Below are 23,270 nucleotides of genomic sequence, written 5' to 3'. Positions count from 1 at the left end.
CCCCCCCCCCCCCACCCCCCCCCCACCACCACCTCCGTTTTCTCTTTTTCCACCTTCCTTTTGCCTCCTCTCATCCTCGTGTCTCGCCCCTCTCTCTCTCTCCGTGTCCTCTCCCACCCTCTGCCCTCCCCCCGTCCTTCCACCTGCTCCCTCCCCCCCTCGCTGTCTTCTGTGGTGGGCGTGGGATTCCGGTGGCAGTGTGCGCTCCCTCTGCTCTCTGAGCTCCAGTGTGTGCCAGACCCAGCCTGGCAGAGGAACCGGCCGGGGGCTCCCCTTCTGCCCGAAGCGTGCCACCGCCTGCCGGAGGGCAGCCCGGACCTCCGCTGGGTCTGAGCACAAGCAGCGCCACCGCCACTCGCCGGACGGACAGACGGACGGACGCAAGCCGGGCAAGCACTGGGCGGAGACCGCCGCTGTCACTGCAAGCAGGAGCGCCGGGTCCCCAGGAGCGAGCGCCACTGGGAGCAGAGGGGCCGGTGTCACCAAGGAGGGTGTCTCAAGAAAGAGAGTTATCAGGAGCCATTGGGAACATAGAGGCGCCGCTGTCACCAGGACGAGAGGGGCTGGTGTCACCAGGAACAGAGGGGCCGGTGTCACCAGGAACAGAGGGGCCGGTGTCACCAGGAACAGAGGGGCCGGTGTCACCAGGAACAGCATTACCGGTATTCCCAGGATAGAGGCGCCACTGTCACCGGGTACAGAGGGGCCGGTGTCACCAGGATCACACGTACCGGTCTCCTCAGGATAGAGGCGCCGCTGTCACCAGGAACAGAGTCACCGGGAGCAGCAACCGTGGTTCTCTCAGGAAGGGAGCCGTCTCTATTCCAAGTAAGAAAGGCGCGGACTGGGGGAAATACTTGAATTACACGAGGGAGTGATTATTTGAGGAACAGACGAATCGGGTTCACGGGGAAAGGTACCCGTTGTTTTCACGAGGAATACGAAACGACGGTTTCACGGGAAATTGATAAAACTATTTTCGGAGACTTTTGGTCCCAAAAGGACATAGCTGCACTGGTTTCACAAGGGAAAATACACTGGTTTTACGAGGAATATTCACTGGGATTTTAAAAGAGGACTAGAAGACCCGACTTCACGAGGATAACTACGCACTGAAACCACGAGGAAATAGACGCACGGATTTTCACTTAGAAATAGAAGCACCATTTTCACAAGGGAATGGGCACACTGATTCCACGTGGAAGGAAAGGAGTTGGTTTTCACTTGTAAAACAGACTGATAGTTCTCGGTAACGGTTAGACGCACTGGATTTCAAGAGGAAATAAACGCACTGGTTTCACTTGGAAATGAAAGCGCAAGGAAACATATGCACTGGTTCCAGGAAGAATCGAGTCACTGGTTCAAATCACTTGCTCAGGTCCTGAAACACTTGCTTTCCTGGTTTTAGCCAGAGGTGCTCCATTTCCAAGCCTCAGGCACCGGTATTTCTCTCTTTTCTGCAGGGGAGTGTTCACTGTTTTCCGCTGGAGTTCAGTCCAGGATTGGAGGCACTGCGTACAGCGGGAGACCAAGTATAGCGCCTACACTGGTTTCTGCAGGAGCTGCGTTCTTTTCACTGTTTCTGAAGAAGGACCGATCCTTCTCACAGAACTTCTGAAGCATGCCTGCCTCCCTACTGCATCCCCGGGCCTGGCTCCTAGTTTCATGTCTCTGCCTGCAACAGCTGTCTCTGCTTGGAGCCTTCAACCTGGACACCACTGGGACTATCTCCAAGGATGGGCCTCCGGGCAGTCTCTTCGGATTCTCCGTCGCCCTGCACCGGCAGCTCCGCCCGGACCCCTTCAGCTGGTGAGTGCACTACACCCTGCCTGCCTGCCTTCCTTGTCTGCGCCGCATTGACCTGGCGCATGCGCAGCCCGAGGGGCCCCTATACTGTGCACATGATGGGCCTGCCCTAGTCTCTGACACACGTGCAATCCGAGGGGCTCTCCCTTTACTGTGCACATGATGGGCCTGCCCTAGTCTCTGACACACGTGCAATCCGAGGGGCTCTCCCTTTACTGTGCGCATGATGGGCCTGCCCTAGTTTCTGACACACGTGCAATCCGAGGGGCTCTCCCTATACTGTGCGCATGATGGGCCTGCCCTAGTCTCTGACACACGTGCAATCCGAGGGTCTCTCACTATACTGTGCGCACGATAGGCCTGCCCTAGGCTCTGACACACGTGCAATCCGAGGGGCTCTCCCTATACTGTGCGCATGATGGGCCTGCCCTAGTCTCTGACACACGTGCAATCCGAGGGGCTCTCCCTTTACTGTGCGCATGATGGGCCTGCCCTAGTTTCTGACACACGTGCAATCCGAGGGGCTCTCCCTATACTGTGCGCACGATAGGCCTGCCCTAGTCTCTGACACACGTGCAAACCGAGGGGCTCTCCCTATACTGTGCGCATGATGGGCCTGCCCTAGGCTCTGACACACGTGCAATCCGAGAGGCTCTCCCTATACTGTGCGCATGATGGGCCTGCCCTAGGCTCTGACACACGTGCAATCCGAGGGGCTCTCCCTATACTGTGCGCATGATGGGCCTGCCCTAGTTTCTGGCCCTAGTTTCTGACACACGTGCAATCCGAGGGTCTCTCACTATACTGTGCGCACGATAGGCCTGCCCTAGTCTCTGACACACGTGCAAACCGAGGGGCTCTCCCTATACTGTGCGCATGATGGGCCTGCCCTGGTCTCTGACACACGTGCAATCCGAGGGTCTCTCACTATACTGTGCGCATGATGAGCCTGCCCTAGTCTCTGACACACGTGCAATCCGAGGGGCTCTCCCTATACTGTGCGCATGATGGGCCTGCCCTAGTCTCTGACACACGTGCAATCCGAGGGTCTCTCACTATACTGTGCGCATGATGGGCCTGCCCTGGTCTCTGACACACGTGCAATCCGAGGGTCTCTCACTATACTGTGCGCATGATGGGCCTGCCCTGGTCTCTGACACACGTGTAATCCATGGGGTCCTCCCTATACTGTGCGCATGATGAGCCTGCCCTAGTCTCTGCCACACGTGCAATCCGAGGGGCTCTCCCTATACTGTGCGCATGATGGGCCTGCCCTGGTCTCTGACACACGTGCAATCCGAGGGGCTCTCCCTATACTGTGCGCATGATGAGCCTGCCCTAGTCTCTGCCACACGTGCAATCCGAGGGGCTCTCCCTATACTGTGCGCATGATGGGCCTGCCCTGGTCTCTGACACACGTGCAATCCGAGGAGCTCTTCCTATACTGTGCGCATGATGGGTCTGCCCTGGTCTCTGACACGTGCAAACCGAAGGGCTCTTCCTATACTGTGCGCATGATACTGTGCGCATGATGGGCCTGCCCTAGTCTCTGACACACGTGCAATCCGAGGGGCTCTCCCTATACTGTGCACATGATGGGCCTGCCCTATTGACACACGTGCAATCCGAGGGGCTCTCCCTATACTGTGCGCATGATGGGCCTGCCCTGGTCTCTGACACACGTGCAATCCGAGGGTCCCCCCTATACTGTGCGCATGATGAGCCTGCCCTAGTCTCTGCCACACGTGCAATCCGAGGGGCCCCCCTATACTGTGCGCATGATGGGCCTGCCCTAGTCTCTGACACACGTGCAATCCGAGGGGCTCTCCCTATACTGTGCGCATGATGGGCCTGCCCTAGTCTCTGACACACGTGCAATCCGAAGGGCTCTCCCTATACTGTGCGCATGATGGGCCTGCCCTAGTCTCTGACACACGTGCAATCCGAGGGGCTCTCCTCTATACTGTGCGCACGATAGGCCTGCCCTAGTCTCTGACACACGTGCAAACCGAGGGGCTCTCCCTATACTGTGCGCACGATGGGCCTGCCCTGGTCTCTGACACACGTGAAATCCGAGGGGGCCCCCCTATACTGTGCGCATGATGGGCCTGCCCTGGTCTCTGACGCACGTGAAATCCGAGGGGGCCCCCCTATACTGTGCGCATTATGGGCCTGCCCTGGTCTCTGACACACGTACAATCCGAGGGGCTCTACCTATACTGTGCAAATGATGGGCCTGCCCTGGTCTCTGACACACGTGCAATCCGAGGGTCTCTCCCTATACTGTGCACATGATGGGCCTGCCCTAGTCTCTGACACACGTGCAATCCGAGGGGCTCTCCCTATACTGTGCGCATGATGGGCCTGCCCTAGTCTCTGACACACGTGCAATCCGAGGGACTCTCCCTATACTGTGCACATGATGGGCCTTCCCTATTGACACACGTGCAATCCGAGGGGCTCTCCCTATACTGTGCGCATGATGGGCCTGCCCTGGTCTCTGACACACGTGCAATCCGAGGGGGCCCCCCTATACTGTGCGCATGATGGGCCTGCCCTAGTCTCTGACACACGTGCAATCCGAGGGACTCTCCCTATACTGTGCACATGATGGGCCTGCCCTATTGACACACGTGCAATCCGAGGGGCTCTCCCTATACTGTGCGCATGATGGGCCTGCCCTAGTCTCTGACACACGTGCAATCCGAGGGTCTCTCACTATACTGTGCGCATGATGGGCCTGCCCTGGTCTCTGACACAGGTGCAAACCGAGGGGCTCTCCCTATACTGTGCGCATTATGGGCCTGCCCTGGTCTCTGACACACATGCAATCTGAGGGGCTCTCCCTATACTGTGCGCATGATGGGCCTGCCCTGGTCTCTGACGCACGTGAAATCCGAGGGGGCCCCCCTATACTGTGCGCATTATGGGCCTGCCCTGGTCTCTGACACACGTACAATCCGAGGGGCTCTACCTATACTGTGCAAATGATGGGCCTGCCCTGGTCTCTGACACACGTGCAATCCGAGGGGCTCTCCCTTTACTGTGCGCATGATGGGCCTGCCCTAGTCTCTGACACACGTGCAATGCGAGGGACTCTCCCTATACTGTGCACATGATGGGCCTGCCCTATTGACACACGTGCAATCCGAGGGGCTCTCCCTATACTGTGCGCATGATGGGCCTGCCCTGGTCTCTGACACACGTGCAATCCGAGGGGGCCCCCCTATACTGTGCGCATGATGGGGCTGCCCTAGTCTCTGACACACGTGCAATCCGAGGGACTCTCCCTATACTGTGCACATGATGGGCCTGCCCTATTGACACACGTGCAATCCGAGGGGCTCTCCCTATACTGTGCGCACGATGGGCCTGCCCTGGTCTCTGACACAGGTGCAAACCGAGGGGCTCTCCCTATACTGTGCGCATTATGGGCCTGCCCTGGTCTCTGACACACATGCAATCTGAGGGGCTCTCCCTATACTGTGCGCATGATGGGCCTGCCCTGGTCTCTGACACACGTGCAATCCGAGGGGCTCTCCCTATACTGTGCGCATGATGGGCCTGCCCTAGTCTCTGACACACGTGCAATCCGAGGGACTCTCCCTATACTGTGCACATGATGGGCCTGCCCTATTGACACACGTGCAATCCGAGGGGCTCTCCCTATACTGTGCGCATGATGGGCCTGCCCTGCTCTCTGACACACGTGTAATCCGAGGGGCCCCCCTATACTGTGCGCATGATGGGCCTGCCCTAGTTTCTGACACACGTGCAATCCGAAGGGCTCTCCCTATACTGTGCGCATGATGGGCCTGCCCTAGTCTCTGACACACGTGCAATCCGAGGGGCTCTCCCTATACTGTGCGCACGATAGGCCTGCCCTAGTCTCTGACACACGTGCAAACCGAGGGGCTCTCCCTATACTGTGCGCATTATGGGCCTGCCCTGGTCTCTGACACACATGCAATCTGAGGGGCTCTCCCTATACTGTGCGCATGATGGGCCTGCCCTGGTCTCTGACAAACGTGAAATCCGAGGGGGCCCCCCTATGGCCCCCCTATACTGTGCGCATGATGGGCCTGCCCTGGTCTCTGACACACGTGCAATCCGAGGGGCTCTCCCTATACTGTGCAAATGATGGGTCAGCCCTATTGACACACGTGCAATCCGAGGGGCTCTCCCTATACTGTGTGCATGATGGGCCTGCCCTGGTCTCTGACACACGTGCACTCCGAGGGGCTCTCCCTATACTGTGTGCATGATGGGCCTGCCCTGGTCTCTGACACACGTGCAATCCGAGGGGCTCTCCCTATTATCTGAAGGAAGACCTCCCATCACTGAAAACTATTCTCCATGACTATGGAAGTGCCTTCCCAGTGTGTTCTGGTAGTTTGAGTGTTTGCCATTTATTGCAGTACTATCCTTGTACCTGTGTATGGTACCCTTTTGTAATTGTAACCTGCACACGTCACTTTTCTCTTGTAACACACTGTTTGCTACCGCTCACATTTTGTTTGCTTTTGATACTTGCACAAGTGCCACCGTTGCCTACGTAACGTTTGTTCTTGTGCCTGAGTGTCTAGCATATATTGCAGTATTATACCTCTACCTGTACTTTGTTTCTCTTGTACCCTGCACACGTCACTTTTTCCTCCTGTAATGCACCGTTTGCTACCTCATGTATTTTGTTTGCTCACAATTGTCACTTTTACCTCATGCAACTTAATGTCTGCTTTTGTAATTTTGGTTCATTTGTAATTTTCTGTTCCTATTGTGAAGCGCTCTGACGCCTTCGGGTAAAGTCCGCGATATATAAAAACGCATAAATAAAAATAAAATAAAAATAAAAATATACTGTGCGCATGATGGACCTGCCCTAGTTAACGCCGGCCCGGGGCGGTGGGGGGCTCAAGAGTCCCCCAACCCTTCAGAGGGGCCCAATTCAGTATGAGGCCAATGAATATAAGTCAAAAAGGAGAGGTAGCGAGGCACACTTTTTAAATCCGGGGTAAATCTTGTATCTTTAAAGTTAAACTTCTCGGGTGCACGCGACGTATCCCCCTCTGGCCTGGAGGGGGTAGGTACACAATGCCAATGAATATAAATCAGGCAGGCACGCGCACACCGAACCGCGTCTTTTTCCCACTTGCTTTAACCGTTCCAGCCGCGCGCACGTTCAGCCCTAGAGCTCGCCCCGCCCCACCGCGCTGTCACAGGTGCAAGTAATCTGTCCCAGTGAGCCAGGCACAAGTGCACCCGGAGAGGCCCACCCTGTTCAGTGTGCATGAACCAGTCCCAGTGAGCGAGGCACAAGTACATCCAGAGAGGCTCCCCCTGGTCAGCACTCATGAACCTGCCCTAGTCCCAGAATGCATCCCAAGTAGCCTACCCAGTCCAGGTTGCATTAACCTCTCCTGGTACCAGTGAGCCCGGCACAAGTGCACCCCGAGGGACCCACAATGTTCAGTGTGCATGAGCTTGTCCTAGTCTCAGTCAGCCCGGCACAAGTGCACCCGGAGAAGCCCACCCTGCCCAGTGTGTGCATGCACCTGTCCTAGTCCTAGTGAGCCAGGCACAAGTGCACCTCGAGAGGCTCACCCTGTCCAGTGTGCATGAAACTGTCCTAGTGAGCCAGACACAAGGGCACCCCGAAAGGCCCACCCTGTCCAGTGTGCATGAAACTGTCCTAGTCCTAGTGAGCCCGGCACAAGTGCACCCTGAGAAGCCCACCCTGCCCAGTGTGTGCATGCACCTGTCCTAGTCCTAGTGAGCCAGGCACAAGTGCACCTCGAGAGGCTCACCCTGTCCAGTGTGCATGAAACTGTCCTAGTGAGCCAGGCACAAGGGCACCCCGAAAGGCCCACCCTGTCCAGTGTGCATGAAACTGTCCTAGTCCTAGTGAGCCCGGCACAAGTGCACCCTGAGAAGCCCACCCTGTCCAGTGTGCATGAACCAGCCCTAGTCACAGTGAGCCCGGCACAAGTGCAACCGGAGAAGCCCACCCTATCCAGTGTGCATGAAACTGTCCTAGTGTGCCAGGCACAAGGGCACCCCGAAAGGCCCACCCTGTCCAGTGCGCATGAAACTGTCCTAGTCCTAGAGACCCCGGCACAAGTGCACCCTGAGAAGCCCACCCTGTCCAGTGTGCATGAACCAGCCCTAGTCACAGTGAGCCCGGCACAATTGCAACCGGAGAAGCCCACCCTATCCAGTGTGCATGAAACTGTCCTAGTGTGCCAGGCACAAGGGCACCCCGAAAGGCCCACCCTGTCCAGTGCGCATGAAACTGTCCTAGTCCTAGAGACCCCGGCACAAGTGCACCCTGAGAAGCCCACCCTGTCCAGTGCGCATTAAGCTGTCCTAGTTCCAGTGAGCAAGGCACCAGTGCACCCGGAGAAGCCCACCCTGTCCAGTGTGCATGAAACTGTCCTAGTGAGCCAGGCACAAGTGCACCTCGAGAGGCTCACCCTGTCCAGTGTGCATGAACCAGTCCTAGTTCCAGTGAGCAAGGCACCAGTGCACCCCGAAAGGCCCACCCTGTCCAGTGTGCATTAAGCTGTTCTGGTACCAGTGAGCCCGGCACACCTGCACCCCGGAAATCCCACCCTGTCCAGTGTGCATGAACCAGCCCTAGTTACAGTGAGCCAGGCACAAGTGCACCCGAGAGACCTACCCTGTTCAGTGTGCATGAACCAGCCCTAGTCCCAGAAAGCCCGACACAAGTGCACCCCGAGAGGCCCACCCTGTCCAGTGTGCATGAGCCTGTCCTAGTCCCGGCCAGGCGGGACTCGGCAGTGCAGCCAGCGCAGACCCATCCCCGCCCAGCCCCTTTGCTGCCGCATGACAGGCAGGCTGCCAGAGCTCCTGGGTACGGTGCGTGGTGTGGGGCGTGTGCTGCGCGTGCGGCAAGGGAGAGGGGTTCGGCGCCGGCGGATCTGCTTTAGTTACAGGGCCTATGCGGGTACAGCGAGCTGCAGGGACTCCAGCCAGCCGCTCTCAAGGTGACACGGAGACCGAGGCTTATGCAGGGTCCAATGGTGCGAAGGGGACTGTGCCCCCCACCGTGGTTTGGGAGTATTTAGGAACCATACCCTGATTGGGCCCGTCACACAGCGGGCCCTGTGCCACTGCACTTGCTGCACTAGTAGCTGCGCCCCCTGCATGGAGTGGAGGTGAGAGTAGAGTCGAGGCTGTCAGTGGGGTAAAAAGGTCCGGCTGCGGCGGAGGGAGCTTGGCGCCTTGCAGTGTGGTGGGGAGAGGGCGCAGGGCATGCCAGATGTCTGTGAGGGTGGAATCAGGCCCCGGCGGGAGCGGGTGACCAGAGAGGATTCAAGCCCTGACAGGAAAGCAGAGCCGGGCAGAGAAGGAAATAGACACCGACCAGGGCCTAAAGGGAGACCAACTGTCATGGGTGCAAATTCAGGACGGTGAGTGTAAAAATTCAGGACAAAGGGTCAAAATTCAGGACAAAAATTCAGGACAGGGGGTCAAAATTCAGGACAAAACTTTGGGACAAAAGGTAGGTTTTACAGACACAGGAGGTTGTGCAATAGTATATAAAGTAATCCCATTTATATCCAAACATATTCATACATTTGCAAACCTATCCATTGTGTATCCTTCCAGCCACACTTTCACTCATCCATCTCTCCATCCACACTGTCACTCATCCATCCATCCACCTTTTCACCCTATCTATCCGTACACTTATCCATCCATTCTTCCATCCAGCCATTTACCCTTTCACCCATCCAGCTATCCTTTCACTTACTCATCCAGTCACTCATCCTTCCACCCATGCACCTTTTCAGTCATCCACCCATCCTCCCTTTCTTTCTCCATTGACCCTTTCACTTAGCCATCCTTCCTTCCATCATCCATCCTTCTACTCATCCACTCCTGAATCCATCCATTGACTCTATCACTCATCCATCCTTTCACTCATCCATACACCCATTCACTCACCGATCATCCACCCTTTCACTCATCTATCCATCCTTTTGCTCATTATCCATCTATTCACCCTTTCATTCATCCATTCAGCAATCCATCCATCCATCCCTTCACTTACTCACTCGCCCACCTTTTCATATTAATTATGAGCTGAGGCTTTGTCTGCAGAATACCAGACAGAAGAGGCCCATCAAGAATGTCACCCTCCCTGTAGTTCCTAAAGCAAGGGGTGGGGTGGGGGAGTGTTCACTATGCCCCTGCACATAGGCAATCTGAAAAAGTGAAAGTCATGAGTCATGCGTGATGCACAGTGCCTGGACGTGGGGCGACTGTGACATGGTGTTGTTTCCAGGGCTTTAAGCAGGATGAAAAAAAAAGGGGGGGGGTCTCTCAAAAGGGGGTGTTTGATGTAATTAAGGGCGGGGCTTAAAACACCTAAGCTAGAAATCTGTGTTTAGCATAGTGTGCCACCGGACTGGTATTTTGCCTCTTCTGTCATTGTATCCAGATAAATTACAAGTAACGTTACACCTAAAAAATTGGAATGAAGAGGGAAGACGCTTCTGGGATCCAGCAACCAGTCCGGTGTCGTGGAGGAAGAAGAGACCGGGGTCCCTGACCCATGAACCTAAATAGGTCCCCAGTCTCCGCCCTCCACACCACCGGAAGTGCGTCACCTATGCCCCGGAAGTACTAGGCGGCCGGTTGCCCATTAGGGCTGACCGGCCGCCCCTGAGATCAGCTGAGGAAAGGGGGGGCGGGGGCCGGGGGGCCAGGTCCTAAGTGCGCGCTTCACTATGCTCGCGCTTGGCATCTGAAAAAGTGAAAGTCATGAGTCATGCGTGATGCACAGTGCCTGGACGTGGGGCGACTGTGACATGGTGTTGTTTCCAGGGCTTTAAGCAGGATGAAAAAAAAGGGGGGGGTCTCTCAAAAGGGGGTGTTTGATGTAATTAAGGGCGGGGCTTAAAACACCTAAGCTAGAAATCTGTGTTTAGCATAGTGTGCCACCGGACTGGTATTTTGCCTCTTCTGTCATTGTATCCAGATAAATTACAAGTAACGTTACACCTACAACAAGCCAGAACTATTGGCTTTGTCAATGGTTGTTAGATGCATAAAATTATAATGCAGCAACCATGGCTTTGTTGAAAATAATATTGAAACTGTACTTTTCAAAAATGATGAGACTGAAAGAACTCCAGCTCGAGTCCCTTCTTTTCAACTTGTGTCACCAGCTTCTTGGAATGAATTGGATTCTGTAGCAGCGTTTGAGTGTTTGCACATTCCTTCCATCTAACAAAATGCGCTGCCCTAGACCGAGGCAGGAGGAGGCCCACCGCAAGCAGTAACACTCCAGACAGGCCTATTGTCATTCTGTATGTGGCAATCATCAGCCCATACAGAATGACAATGGGCGGGAGGGGCTGCTCTTGTGCTCGGCAGCCCCATCAAAGGGTTGAGGCTTCATGCTGCTCCCTGTGATGGCCAAAATTACGGACAATAGGCGTCCGTAAAAGGGATCCTCACGGACAACGGACATGAGGTCCAAATTACGGAGGGTCCGTGAAATTTACGGATGGTTGGTCACCCTAGCCTAGCCTAACACTGGGGCTGGGAGGTACAGGGGAACAAGGACCCGAGGGGTCCTTCAGAGACAGGGTGCGTGGAGCCGGGCCCTGGCAAGCTGAGAGAATCTGGCCCTGACACAAAGACAGAGCGGCGGGCCTGGCATGGGGAGAGCGGCGGAGCCTGGCGGGGTGGGATGGTGGTCGGGGGGGGGGGGGGGGGGGGTGCTTAGGGACCTCGCAGCGGCAGAGGATGCAGGCCTGACTGGCGGAGGGAGGCGAGGGGCTGGCCAGACAGAATCTAGACAAGATGCAGGGGTGGACAAGGCCCTGCCAGGTAGAATGGGATCTAAATAGAAAGCTAGGGCCCTCTCAGTGGGAGAGGGTGGAGGCCTGACTGGTAGACGCGGGGTGTGATCCGACACACAGGGATGACGGCCTAACAGAGGATGAGACATGATAGACAGTCTGACACAAGGTGTGGTCACACACAGTGATAGGGGCAAGGGTCCAGGGTCTCACAAAAGGAGAGGCTGGGAGCTGTCAGTGGGGTGTGGGTGTAGGGCGTAGCTAATATATAGAAGAACCGGGCCTGGCAGGAGGAGAACCATCACGGGGTGCCAGGATTTACGGCAGATGCTGCTGGCTGTGGGGAACCCGTTGCAGTTTCAATTTTACCGATGGACCAGGATTTTGGGTTCGGGGTCTGGAACTGCTCGGTAGGACTTCTGTACTTTTATCAACTCTCAAGTGGCAACTGGGGTCGAAGCGTCAAGTCCTAACCCATAGGTTGTGGTGACAAGGTTGGCTCTAGGCACCAAAGTAAAGCTATCTCATCTAAAAGGCCTCTGTCCAGCCAGAGGTGTGGTTCAGAAAGCGAATGTGCCAATTGTGCTCAGGGTAATACACCGATATAAATGACGCTTTATAGTGAAAGGATTCAAGATGTGGCCCAGACAGATGTCCGATAAGACGGCATAAGTCAAAGATGCAATTCATTGTTTTCCCTACAGTGATTGGTTGGGACAGTGTTAGCCTACAGCCATGCTTCAAGAAGGTTGCATCTCTGAGCCTTTCCATAAATCAGAGCTACTTCTGATGTCGCAAGGCAAGGACAAAAACACACTGTCAATGTAGCGAGATATATATAAGGCCCTTTTTAGGTTTTGCCTAGCGAAAGCTGCGCTCTGCGCAGCTTTTCGCGCAGGCGAAATCCTGTTGAGAACTGTAGGGTGCTTTGGGTCGGCCCTCGTCATTGATTGGCTGGCTCGGTAAACGGAGCCTTGCCATTGGACGAGGGGCCTGTCCGTCAATGCCGGACCAGACACGGGGGCGTTCCCGACATTCTTTGCCTTTTGCCGACGTCACGGGACGCCGGGAACGCCCCCGATTCTGTTCCGGCATTGCCGGCACCTCCCTTGCTCTACTGTCATCACCACAACACTGCGCCCATTTTATCCCAAGCTAAACACTCGGAGAGGCGCAGTGACCGGGTCTTTGAAGGCCGCTCTCCCAATGAAAACAAGTTTTCTCTCCGAGTCAGCACGAGCAGGAAGACGAGCAGCGCGCCTCCCAGCTGGCCTCTCGCATCAGCATCCAGAGCTGCCCTGCGCGGTGTGTAGCTTCAGTGGAGCTTCAGAGTGCAGAGTGGAGCTTCAGAGTGGAGCTTCAGAGTGGAGCTTCAGAGTGGAGCTTCAGAGTGGAGCTTCAGAGTGGAGCTTCAGAGTGGAGAGTGGAGCTTCAGAGTGGAGCTTCAGAGTGGAGCTTCAGAGTGGAGCTTCAGGAGTGGAGCTTCAGGAGTGGAGCTTCAGGAGTGGAGCTTCAGGAGTGGAGCTTCAGGAGTGGAGCTTCAGGAGTGGAGCTTCAGGAGTGGAGCTTCAGAGTGGAGCTTCAGAGTGGAGCTTCAGAGTGCAGAGTGGAGCTTCAGAGTGCAGATTCAGAGTGGAGCTTCAGAGTGCAGATTCAGAGTGGAGCTTCAGAGTGGAGCTTCAGAGTGGAGCTTCAGAGTGGAGCTTCAGAGTGCAGAGTCAGAGTGGAGCTTCAGAGTGCAGAGTGGAGCTTCAGAGTGCAGATTCAGAGTGGAGCTTCAGAGTGCAGAGTGGAGCTTCAGAGTGGAGCTTCAGAGTGCAGAGTGGAGCTTCAGAGTGGAGCTTCAGAGTGCAGAGTGGAGCTTCAGAGTGGAGCTTCAGATTGGAGCTTCAGATTGGAGCTTCAGAGTGGAGCTTCAGAGTGGAGCTTCAGAGTGGAGCTTCAGAGTGGAGCTTCAGAGTGGAGCTTCAGAGTGGAGCTTCAGAGTGCAGAGTGGAGCTTCAGAGTGCAGAGTGGAGCTTCAGAGTGCAGATTCAGAGTGGAGCTTCAGAGTGCAGAGTGGAGCTTCAGAGTGCAGATTCAGAGTGCAGATTCAGAGTGGAGCTTCAGAGTGGAGCTTCAGAGTGGAGCTTCAGAGTGGAGCTTCAGAGTGGAGCTTCAGAGTGGAGCTTCAGAGTGGAGCTTCAGAGTGGAGCTTCAGAGTGGAGCTTCAGAGTGGAGAGTGGAGCTTCAGAGTGGAGAGTGGAGAGTGGAGCTTCAGAGTGGAGCTTCAGAGTGGAGCTTCAGAGTGGAGCTTCAGAGTGGAGCTTCAGAGTGGAGCTTCAGAGTGGAGCTTCAGAGTGGAGCTTCAGAGTGGAGCTTCAGAGTGGAGCTTCAGAGTTCAGAGTGGAGCTTCAGAGTGCAGATTCAGAGTGGAGCTTCAGAGTGCAGAGTGGAGCTTCAGAGTGCAGATTCAGAGTGGAGCTTCAGAGTGCAGAGTGGAGCTTCAGAGTGCAGAGTGGAGCTTCAGAGTGCAGATTCAGAGTGGAGCTTCAGAGTGCAGATTCAGAGTGGAGCTTCAGAGTGCAGAGTCAGAGTGGAGCTTCAGAGTGGAGCTTCAGAGTGGAGCTTCAGAGTGCAGAGTGGAGCTTCAGAGTGGAGCTTCAGAGTGCAGAGTGGAGCTTCAGATTGGAGCTTCAGAGTGGAGCTTCAGAGTGGAGCTTCAGAGTGGAGCTTCAGAGTGGAGCTTCAGAGTGGAGCTTCAGAGTGGAGCTTCAGAGTGGAGCTTCAGAGTGCAGATTCAGAGTGGAGCTTCAGAGTGCAGATTCAGAGTGGAGCTTCAGAGTGCAGATTCAGAGTGGAGCTTCAGAGTGCAGAGTGGAGCTTCAGAGTGCAGATTCAGAGTGGAGCTTCAGAGTGCAGATTCAGAGTGGAGCTTCAGAGTGCAGATTCAGAGTGCAGCTTCAGAGTGCAGCTTCAGAGTGCAGCTTCAGAGTGGAGCTTCAGAGTGGAGCTTCAGAGTGGAGCTTCAGAGTGGAGCTTCAGAGTGGAGCTTCAGAGTGGAGCTTCAGAGTGGAGCTTCAGAGTGGAGCTTCAGAGTGGAGCTTCAGAGTGGAGCTTCAGAGTGGAGCTTCAGAGTGGAGCTTCAGAGTGGAGCTTCAGAGTGGAGCTTCAGAGTGGAGCTTCAGAGTGGAGCTTCAGAGTGGAGCTTCAGAGTGGAGCTTCAGAGTGGAGCTTCAGAGTGAGCTTCAGAGTGCAGCTTCAGAGTGCAGCTTCAGAGTGCAGCTTCAGAGTGCAGCTTCAGAGTGGAGCTTCAGAGTGGAGCTTCAGAGTGGAGCTTCAGAGTGGAGCTTCAGAGTGGAGATTCAGAGTGGAGCTGCAGATTCAGAGTGGAGCTGCAGATTCAGAGTGGAGCTGCAGATTCAGAGTGGAGCTGCAGATTCAGAGTGGAGCATCAGAGTGCAGATTCAGAGTGGAGCTTCAGAGTGCAGAGTGGAGCTTCAGAGTGCAGATTCAGAGTGGAGCTTCAGAGTGCAGAGTGGAGCTTCAGAGTGCAGATTCAGAGTGGAGCTTCAGAGTGCAGAGTGGAGCTTCAGAGTGCAGATTCAGAGTGGAGCTTCAGAGTGCAGAGTGGAGCTTCAGAGTGCAGATTCAGAGTGGAGCTTCAGAGTGCAGAGTGGAGCTTCAGAGTGCAGATTCAGAGTGCAGAGTGGAGCTTCAGAGTGCAGAGTGGAGCTTCAGAGTGGAGCTTCAGAGTGGAGCTTCAGAGTGGAGCTTCAGAGTGGAGCTTCAGAGTGGAGCTTCAGAGTGGAGCTTCAGAGTGGAGCTTCAGAGTGGAGAGTGGAGCTTCAGAGTGGAGAGTGGAGCTTCAGAGTGGAGCTTCAGAGTGGAGCTTCAGAGTGGAGCTTCAGAGTGGAGCTTCAGAGTGGAGCTTCAGAGTGGAGCTTCAGAGTGGAGCTTCAGAGTGGAGCTTCAGAGTGGAGCTTCAGAGTGCAGAGTGGAGCTTCAGAGTGGAGCTTCAGAGTGGAGCTTCAGAGTGGAGCTTCAGAGTGGAGCTTCAGAGTGGAGCTTCAGAGTGGAGCTTCAGAGTGGAGCTTCAGAGTGGAGAGTGGAGCTTCAGAGTGGAGCTTCAGAGTGGAGCTTCAGAGTGCAGAGTGGAGCTTCAGAGTGGAGCTTCAGAGTGCAGAGTGGAGCTTCAGAGTGCAGATTCAGAGTGGAGCTGCAGAGTGCAGATTCAGAGTGGAGCTGCAGAGTGCAGATTCAGAGTGCAGAGTGGAGCTTCAGAGTGCAGATTCAGAGTGCAGAGTGGAGCTGCAGAGTGCAGATTCAGAGTGGAGCTTCAGAGTGGAGATTCAGAGTGCAGAGTGGAGCTTCAGAGTGCAGAGTGGAGCTTCAGAGTGGAGCTTCAGAGTGGAGCTTCAGAGTGGAGCTTCAGAGTGGAGCTTCAGAGTGGAGCTTCAGAGTGGAGCTTCAGAGTGGAGCTTCAGAGTGGAGCTTCAGAGTGGAGCTTCAGAGTGGAGCTTCAGAGTGGAGCTTCAGAGTGGAGATTCAGAGTGCAGATTCAGAGTGCAGATTCAGAGTGCAGATTCAGAGTGCAGATTCAGAGTGCAGATTCAGAGTGCAGATTCAGAGTGGAGCTTCAGAGTGCAGATTCAGAGTGGAGCTTCAGAGTGGAGCTTCAGAGTGCAGATTCAGAGTGCAGATTCAGAGTGGAGCTTCAGAGTGCAGATTCAGAGTGCAGATTCAGAGTGCAGATTCAGAGTGCAGATTCAGAGTGCAGATTCAGAGTGGAGCTTCAGAGTGCAGAGTGGAGCTTCAGAGTGCAGAGTGGAGCTTCAGAGTGCAGATTCAGAGTGGAGCTTCAGAGTGCAGAGTGGAGCTTCAGAGTGGAGCTTCAGAGTGCAGAGTGGAGCTTCAGATTGGAGCTTCAGAGTGCAGAGTGGAGCTTCAGAGTGGAGCTTCAGAGTGGAGCTTCAGAGTGGAGCTTCAGAGTGGAGCTTCAGAGTGGAGCTTCAGAGTGGAGCTTCAGAGTGCAGAGTGGAGCTTCAGAGTGCAGATTCAGAGTGGAGCTTCAGAGTGCAGATTCAGAGTGGAGCTTCAGAGTGGAGCTTCAGAGTGGAGCTTCAGAGTGGAGCTTCAGAGTGGAGCTTCAGAGTGGAGCTTCAGAGTGGAGCTTCAGAGTGGAGCTTCAGAGTGGAGCTTCAGAGTGGAGCTTGTGCAGATTCAGAGTGGAGCTTCAGAGTGGAGCTTCAGAGTGGAGCTTCAGAGTGGAGCTTCAGAGTGGAGCTTCAGAGTGGAGCTTCAGAGTGGAGCTTCAGAGTGGAGCTGCAGAGTGGAGCTTCAGAGTGCAGAGTGGAGCTTCAGAGTGGAGCTTCAGAGTGGAGCTTCAGAGTGGAGCTTCAGAGTGGAGCTTCAGAGTGGAGCTTCAGAGTGGAGCTTCAGAGTGGAGCTTCAGAGTGGAGCTTCAGAGTGGAGCTTCAGAGTGGAGCTTCAGAGTGGAGCTTCAGAGTGGAGCTTCAGAGTGGAGCTTCAGAGTGGAGCTTCAGAGTGGAGCTTCAGAGTGGAGCTTCAGAGTGGAGATTCAGAGTGCAGATTCAGAGTGCAGATTCAGAGTGCAGATTCAGAGTGCAGATTCAGAGTGGAGCTTCAGAGTGCAGAGTGGAGCTTCAGAGTGCAGATTCAGAGTGGAGCTTCAGAGTGGAGCTTCAGAGTGCAGAGTGGAGCTTCAGAGTGCAGATTCAGAGTGGAGCTTCAGAGTGCAGAGTGGAGCTTCAGAGTGCAGAGTGGAGCTTCAGAGTGCAGAGTGGAGCTTCAGAGTGCAGAGTGGAGCTTCAGAGTGGAGCTTCAGAGTGGAGCTTCAGAGTGGAGCTTCAGAGTGGAGCTTCAGAGTGGAGCTTCAGAGTGGAGCTTCAGAGTGGAGCTTCAGAGTGGAGCTTCAGAGTGGAGCTTCAGAGTGGAGCTTCAGAGTGGAGCTTCAGAGTGGAGCTTCAGAGTGGAGCTTCAGAGTGGAGCTTCAGAGTGGAGCTTCAGAGTGCAGCTTCAGAGTGCAGCTTCAGAGTGCAGAGTGGAGCTTCAGAGTGCAGCTTCAGAGTGCAGCTTCAGAGTGCAGCTTCAGAGTGCAGCTTCAGAGTGCAGAGTGGAGCTTCAGAGTGCAGATTCAGAGTGGAGCTTCAGAGTGCAGAGTGGAGCTTCAGAGTGCAGAGTGGAGCTTCAGAGTGCAGAGTGGAGCTTCAGAGTGGAGCTTCAGAGTGGAGCTTCAGAGTGGAGCTTCAGAGTGGAGAGTGGAGCTTCAGAGTGGAGCTTCAGAGTGGAGAGTGGAGCTTCAGAGTGGAGAGTGGAGCTTCAGAGTGGAGAGTGGAGCTTCAGAGTGGAGAGTGGAGCTTCAGAGTGGAGCTTCAGAGTGGAGAGTGGAGCTTCAGAGTGGAGCTTCAGAGTGGAGCTTCAGAGTGGAGCTTCAGAGTGGAGCTTCAGAGTGGAGCTTCAGAGTGGAGCTTCAGAGTGCAGAGTGGAGCTTCAGAGTGCAGAGTGGAGCTTCAGAGTGCAGAGTGGAGCTTCAGAGTGGAGCTTCAGAGTGCAGAGTGGAGCTTCAGAGTGGAGCTTCAGAGTGCAGAGTGGAGCTTCAGAGTGGAGCTTCAGAGTGGAGCTTCAGAGTGGAGCTTCAGAGTGCAGAGTGGAGCTTCAGAGTGGAGCTTCAGAGTGCAGAGTGGAGCTTCAGAGTGCAGAGTGGAGCTTCAGAGTGGAGCTTCAGAGTGGAGAGTGGAGCTTCAGAGTGGAGCTTCAGAGTGGAGAGTGGAGCTTCAGAGTGGAGCTTCAGAGTGGAGCTTCAGAGTGGAGCTTCAGAGTGGAGCTTCAGAGTGGAGCTTCAGAGTGGAGCTTCAGAGTGCAGCTTCAGAGTGCAGCTTCAGAGTGCAGCTTCAGAGTGCAGCTTCAGAGTGCAGCTTCAGAGTGCAGCTTCAGAGTGCAGAGTGGAGCTTCAGAGTGCAGATTCAGAGTGGAGCTTCAGAGTGCAGAGTGGAGCTTCAGAGTGCAGATTCAGAGTGGAGCTTCAGAGTGCAGAGTGGAGCTTCAGAGTGCAGATTCAGAGTGGAGCTTCAGAGTGCAGAGTGGAGCTTCAGAGTGCAGATTCAGAGTGGAGCTTCAGAGTGCAGAGTGGAGCTTCAGAGTGGAGCTTCAGAGTGCAGAGTGGAGCTTCAGAGTGGAGCTTCAGAGTGCAGAGTGGAGCTTCAGAGTGGAGCTTCAGAGTGCAGAGTGGAGCTTCAGAGTGGAGCTTCAGAGTGGAGCTTCAGAGTGGAGCTTCAGAGTGGAGCTTCAGAGTGGAGCTTCAGAGTGCAGAGTGGAGCTTCAGAGTGCAGAGTGGAGCTTCAGAGTGGAGCTTCAGAGTGGAGCTTCAGAGTGGAGCTTCAGAGTGGAGCTTCAGAGTGGAGCTTCAGAGTGGAGCTTCAGAGTGGAGCTTCAGAGTGGAGCTTCAGAGTGGAGCTTCAGAGTGCAGCTTCAGAGTGCAGCTTCAGAGTGCAGAGTGGAGCTTCAGAGTGGAGCTTCAGAGTGCAGCTTCAGAGTGCAGAGTGGAGCTTCAGAGTGCAGATTCAGAGTGGAGCTTCAGAGTGCAGAGTGGAGCTTCAGAGTGGAGCTTCAGAGTGCAGAGTGGAGCTTCAGAGTCCAGAGTGGAGCTTCAGAGTGGAGCTTCAGAGTGGAGCTTCAGAGTGGAGCTTCAGAGTGGAGCTTCAGAGTGGAGCTTCAGAGTGGAGAGTGGAGCTTCAGAGTGGAGAGTGGAGCTTCAGAGTGGAGAGTGGAGCTTCAGAGTGGAGCTTCAGAGTGGAGAGTGGAGCTTCAGAGTGGAGCTTCAGAGTGGAGCTTCAGAGTGGAGCTTCAGAGTGCAGAGTGGAGCTTCAGAGTGCAGAGTGGAGCTTCAGAGTGCAGAGTGGAGCTTCAGAGTGCAGAGTGGAGCTTCAGAGTGCAGAGTGGAGCTTCAGAGTGCAGAGTGGAGCTTCAGAGTGGAGCTTCAGAGTGCAGAGTGGAGCTTCAGAGTGGAGCTTCAGAGTGCAGAGTGGAGCTTCAGAGTGCAGAGTGGAGCTTCAGAGTGCAGAGTGGAGCTTCAGAGTGGAGCTTCAGAGTGCAGAGTGGAGCTTCAGAGTGGAGCTTCAGAGTGCAGAGTGGAGCTTCAGAGTGCAGAGTGGAGCTTCAGAGTGCAGAGTGGAGCTTCAGAGTGGAGCTTCAGAGTGGAGCTTCAGAGTGGAGCGTGGAGCTTCAGAGTGGAGAGTGGAGCTTCAGAGTGGAGCTTCAGAGTGGAGCTTCAGAGTGGAGCTTCAGAGTGGAGCTTCAGAGTGGAGCTTCAGAGTGGAGCTTCAGAGTGGAGCTTCAGAGTGGAGCTTCAGAGTGGAGCTTCAGAGTGGAGCTTCAGAGTGGAGCTTCAGAGTGGAGCTTCAGAGTGCAGCTTCAGAGTGGAGCTTCAGAGTGCAGCTTCAGAGTGCAGCTTCAGAGTGCAGCTTCAGAGTGCAGCTTCAGAGTGGAGCTTCAGAGTGGAGCTTCAGAGTGGAGCTTCAGAGTGGAGCTTCAGAGTGCAGAGTGGAGCTTCAGAGTGCAGATTCAGAGTGGAGCTTCAGAGTGCAGAGTGGAGCTTCAGAGTGCAGATTCAGAGTGGAGCTTCAGAGTGCAGAGTGGAGCTTCAGAGTGCAGATTCAGAGTGGAGCTTCAGAGTGCAGAGTGGAGCTTCAGAGTGCAGATTCAGAGTGGAGCTTCAGAGTGCGGAGTGGAGCTTCAGAGTGGAGCTTCAGAGTGCAGAGTGGAGCTTCAGAGTGGAGCTTCAGAGTGCAGAGTGGAGCTTCAGAGTGGAGCTTCAGAGTGCAGAGTGGAGCTTCAGAGTGGAGCTTCAGAGTGCAGAGTGGAGCTTCAGAGTGGAGCTTCAGAGTGCAGAGTGGAGCTTCAGAGTGGAGCTTCAGAGTGGAGCTTCAGAGTGGAGCTTCAGAGTGCAGATTCAGAGTGCAGATTCAGAGTGGAGATTCAGAGTGGAGATTCAGAGTGCAGATTCAGAGTGCAGATTCAGAGTGCAGATTCAGAGTGCAGATTCAGAGTGCAGATTCAGAGTGCAGATTCAGAGTGCAGATTCAGAGTGCAGATTCAGAGTGCAGAGTGGAGCTTCAGAGTGGAGCTTCAGAGTGGAGCTTCAGAGTGGAGCTTCAGAGTGGAGCTTCAGAGTGGAGCTTCAGAGTGGAGCTTCAGAGTGGAGCTTCAGAGTGGAGCTTCAGAGTGCAGATTCAGAGTGCAGATTCAGAGTGCAGATTCAGAGTGCAGATTCAGAGTGCAGATTCAGAGTGCAGATTCAGAGTGCAGAGTGGAGCTTCAGAGTGCAGAGTGGAGCTTCAGAGTGCAGATTCAGAGTGGAGCTTCAGAGTGGAGCTTCAGAGTGGAGCTTCAGAGTGGAGCTTCAGAGTGGAGCTTCAGAGTGGAGCTTCAGAGTGGAGCTTCAGAGTGGAGCTTCAGAGTGGAGCTTCAGAGTGGAGCTTCAGAGTGGAGCTTCAGAGTGGAGCTTCAGAGTGGAGCTTCAGAGTGGAGCTTCAGAGTGGAGCTTCAGAGTGGAGCTTCAGAGTGGAGCTTCAGAGTGGAGCTTCAGAGTGGAGCTTCAGAGTGGAGCTTCAGAGTGCAGATTCAGAGTGCAGATTCAGAGTGCAGATTCAGAGTGCAGATTCAGAGTGCAGATTCAGAGTGCAGATTCAGAGTGCAGATTCAGAGTGCAGATTCAGAGTGCAGATTCAGAGTGCAGATTCAGAGTGGAGATTCAGAGTGGAGATTCAGAGTGGAGATTCAGAGTGGAGATTCAGAGTGGAGCTTCAGAGTGCAGAGTGGAGCTGCAGATTCAGAGTGGAGCTGCAGAGTGCAGATTCAGAGTGCAGAGTGGAGCTTCAGAGTGCAGATTCAGAGTGGAGCATCAGAGTGCAGATTCAGAGTGGAGCTTCAGAGTGCAGAGTGGAGCTTCAGAGTGCAGATTCAGAGTGGAGCTTCAGAGTGCAGAGTGGAGCTTCAGAGTGCAGATTCAGAGTGGAGCTTCAGAGTGCAGAGTGGAGCTTCAGAGTGCAGATTCAGAGTGGAGCTTCAGAGTGCAGAGTGGAGCTTCAGAGTGCAGATTCAGAGTGGAGCTTCAGAGTGCAGAGTGGAGCTTCAGAGTGCAGATTCAGAGTGGAGCTTCAGAGTGCAGATTCAGAGTGCAGAGTGGAGCTTCAGAGTGCAGAGTGGAGCTTCAGAGTGGAGCTTCAGAGTGCAGAGTGGAGCTTCAGAGTGCAGAGTGGAGCTTCAGAGTGCAGAGTGGAGCTTCAGAGTGCAGAGTGGAGCTTCAGAGTGGAGCTTCAGAGTGCAGAGTGGAGCTTCAGAGTGCAGAGTGGAGCTTCAGAGTGCAGAGTGGAGCTTCAGAGTGGAGCTTCAGAGTGCAGAGTGGAGCTTCAGAGTGGAGCTTCAGAGTGGAGCTTCAGAGTGGAGCTTCAGAGTGGAGCTTCAGAGTGGAGCTTCAGAGTGGAGCTTCAGAGTGGAGCATCAGAGTGGAGCATCAGAGTGGAGCATCAGAGTGGAGCATCAGAGTGGAGCATCAGAGTGGAGCTTCAGAGTGGAGCTTCAGAGTGGAGCTTCAGAGTGGAGCTTCAGAGTGGAGCTTCAGAGTGGAGCTTCAGAGTGGAGCTTCAGAGTGGAGCTTCAGAGTGGAGCTTCAGAGTGGAGCTTCAGAGTGGAGCTTCAGAGTGGAGCTTCAGAGTGGAGCTTCAGAGTGGAGCTTCAGAGTGGAGATTCAGAGTGGAGATTCAGAGTGGAGATTCAGAGTGGAGCTTCAGAGTGCAGAGTGGAGCTGCAGATTCAGAGTGGAGCTGCAGAGTGCAGATTCAGAGTGCAGAGTGGAGCTTCAGAGTGCAGATTCAGAGTGGAGCATCAGAGTGCAGATTCAGAGTGGAGCTTCAGAGTGCAGATTCAGAGTGGAGCTTCAGAGTGCAGAGTGGAGCTTCAGAGTGCAGATTCAGAGTGGAGCTTCAGAGTGCAGAGTGGAGCTTCAGAGTGCAGATTCAGAGTGGAGCTTCAGAGTGCAGAGTGGAGCTTCAGAGTGCAGATTCAGAGTGGAGCTTCAGAGTGCAGAGTGGAGCTTCAGAGTGCAGATTCAGAGTGGAGCTTCAGAGTGCAGAGTGGAGCTTCAGAGTGGAGCTTCAGAGTGCAGATTCAGAGTGGAGCTTCAGAGTACAGAGTGGAGCTTCAGAGTACAGAGTGGAGCTTCAGAGTACAGAGTGGAGCTTCAGAGTGCAGAGTGGAGCTTCAGAGTGGAGCTTCAGAGTGGAGCTTCAGAGTGGAGCTTCAGAGTGGAGCTTCAGAGTGGAGCTTCAGAGTGGAGCTTCAGAGTGGAGCTTCAGAGTGGAGCTTCAGAGTGGAGCTTCAGAGTGGAGCTTCAGAGTGGAGCTTCAGAGTGCAGCTTCAGAGTGGAGCTTCAGAGTGCAGATTCAGAGTGGAGCTTCAGAGTGGAGCTTCAGAGTGCAGAGTGGAGCTTCAGAGTGCAGATTCAGAGTGGAGCTTCAGAGTGGAGCTTCAGAGTGCAGAGTGGAGCTTCAGAGTGCAGAGTGGAGCTTCAGAGTGCAGAGTGGAGCTTCAGAGTGGAGCTTCAGAGTGCAGAGTGGAGCTTCAGAGTGGAGC

At 54.6% G+C, this 23,270-nt stretch overlaps 1 protein-coding gene across 5 annotated transcripts in view; it reads left to right on the top strand.

Moving 5' to 3' along the window:
• The first annotated feature begins 212 nt into the window (after nt 1-212).
• The window catches only part of ITGA7 (integrin subunit alpha 7), a 281,940-nt gene continuing 258,882 nt past the window's right edge, over nt 213-23,270 (top strand). For 4 of the 5 annotated variants that reach the window (XM_078689173.1, XM_078689172.1, XM_078689176.1 and 1 more), the window contains exon 1: nt 214-1,809. In XM_078689173.1, the coding sequence (XP_078545299.1) occupies nt 1,622-1,809 (188 nt within the window). In that variant the 5' untranslated portion in view covers nt 214-1,621. Of the gene's footprint in view, nt 1,810-23,270 lie in introns of all 5 variants that reach the window. The other variant, XM_078689175.1, reaches the window with a different exon arrangement.

The sequence above is a fragment of the Lissotriton helveticus genome, chromosome 1_1, assembly GCF_964261635.1.
Source record: "Lissotriton helveticus chromosome 1_1, aLisHel1.1, whole genome shotgun sequence".
In the NCBI taxonomy this organism is placed as follows: domain Eukaryota; kingdom Metazoa; phylum Chordata; class Amphibia; order Caudata; family Salamandridae; genus Lissotriton; species Lissotriton helveticus.
This window is presented reverse-complemented; position numbering and strand designations above follow the sequence as displayed.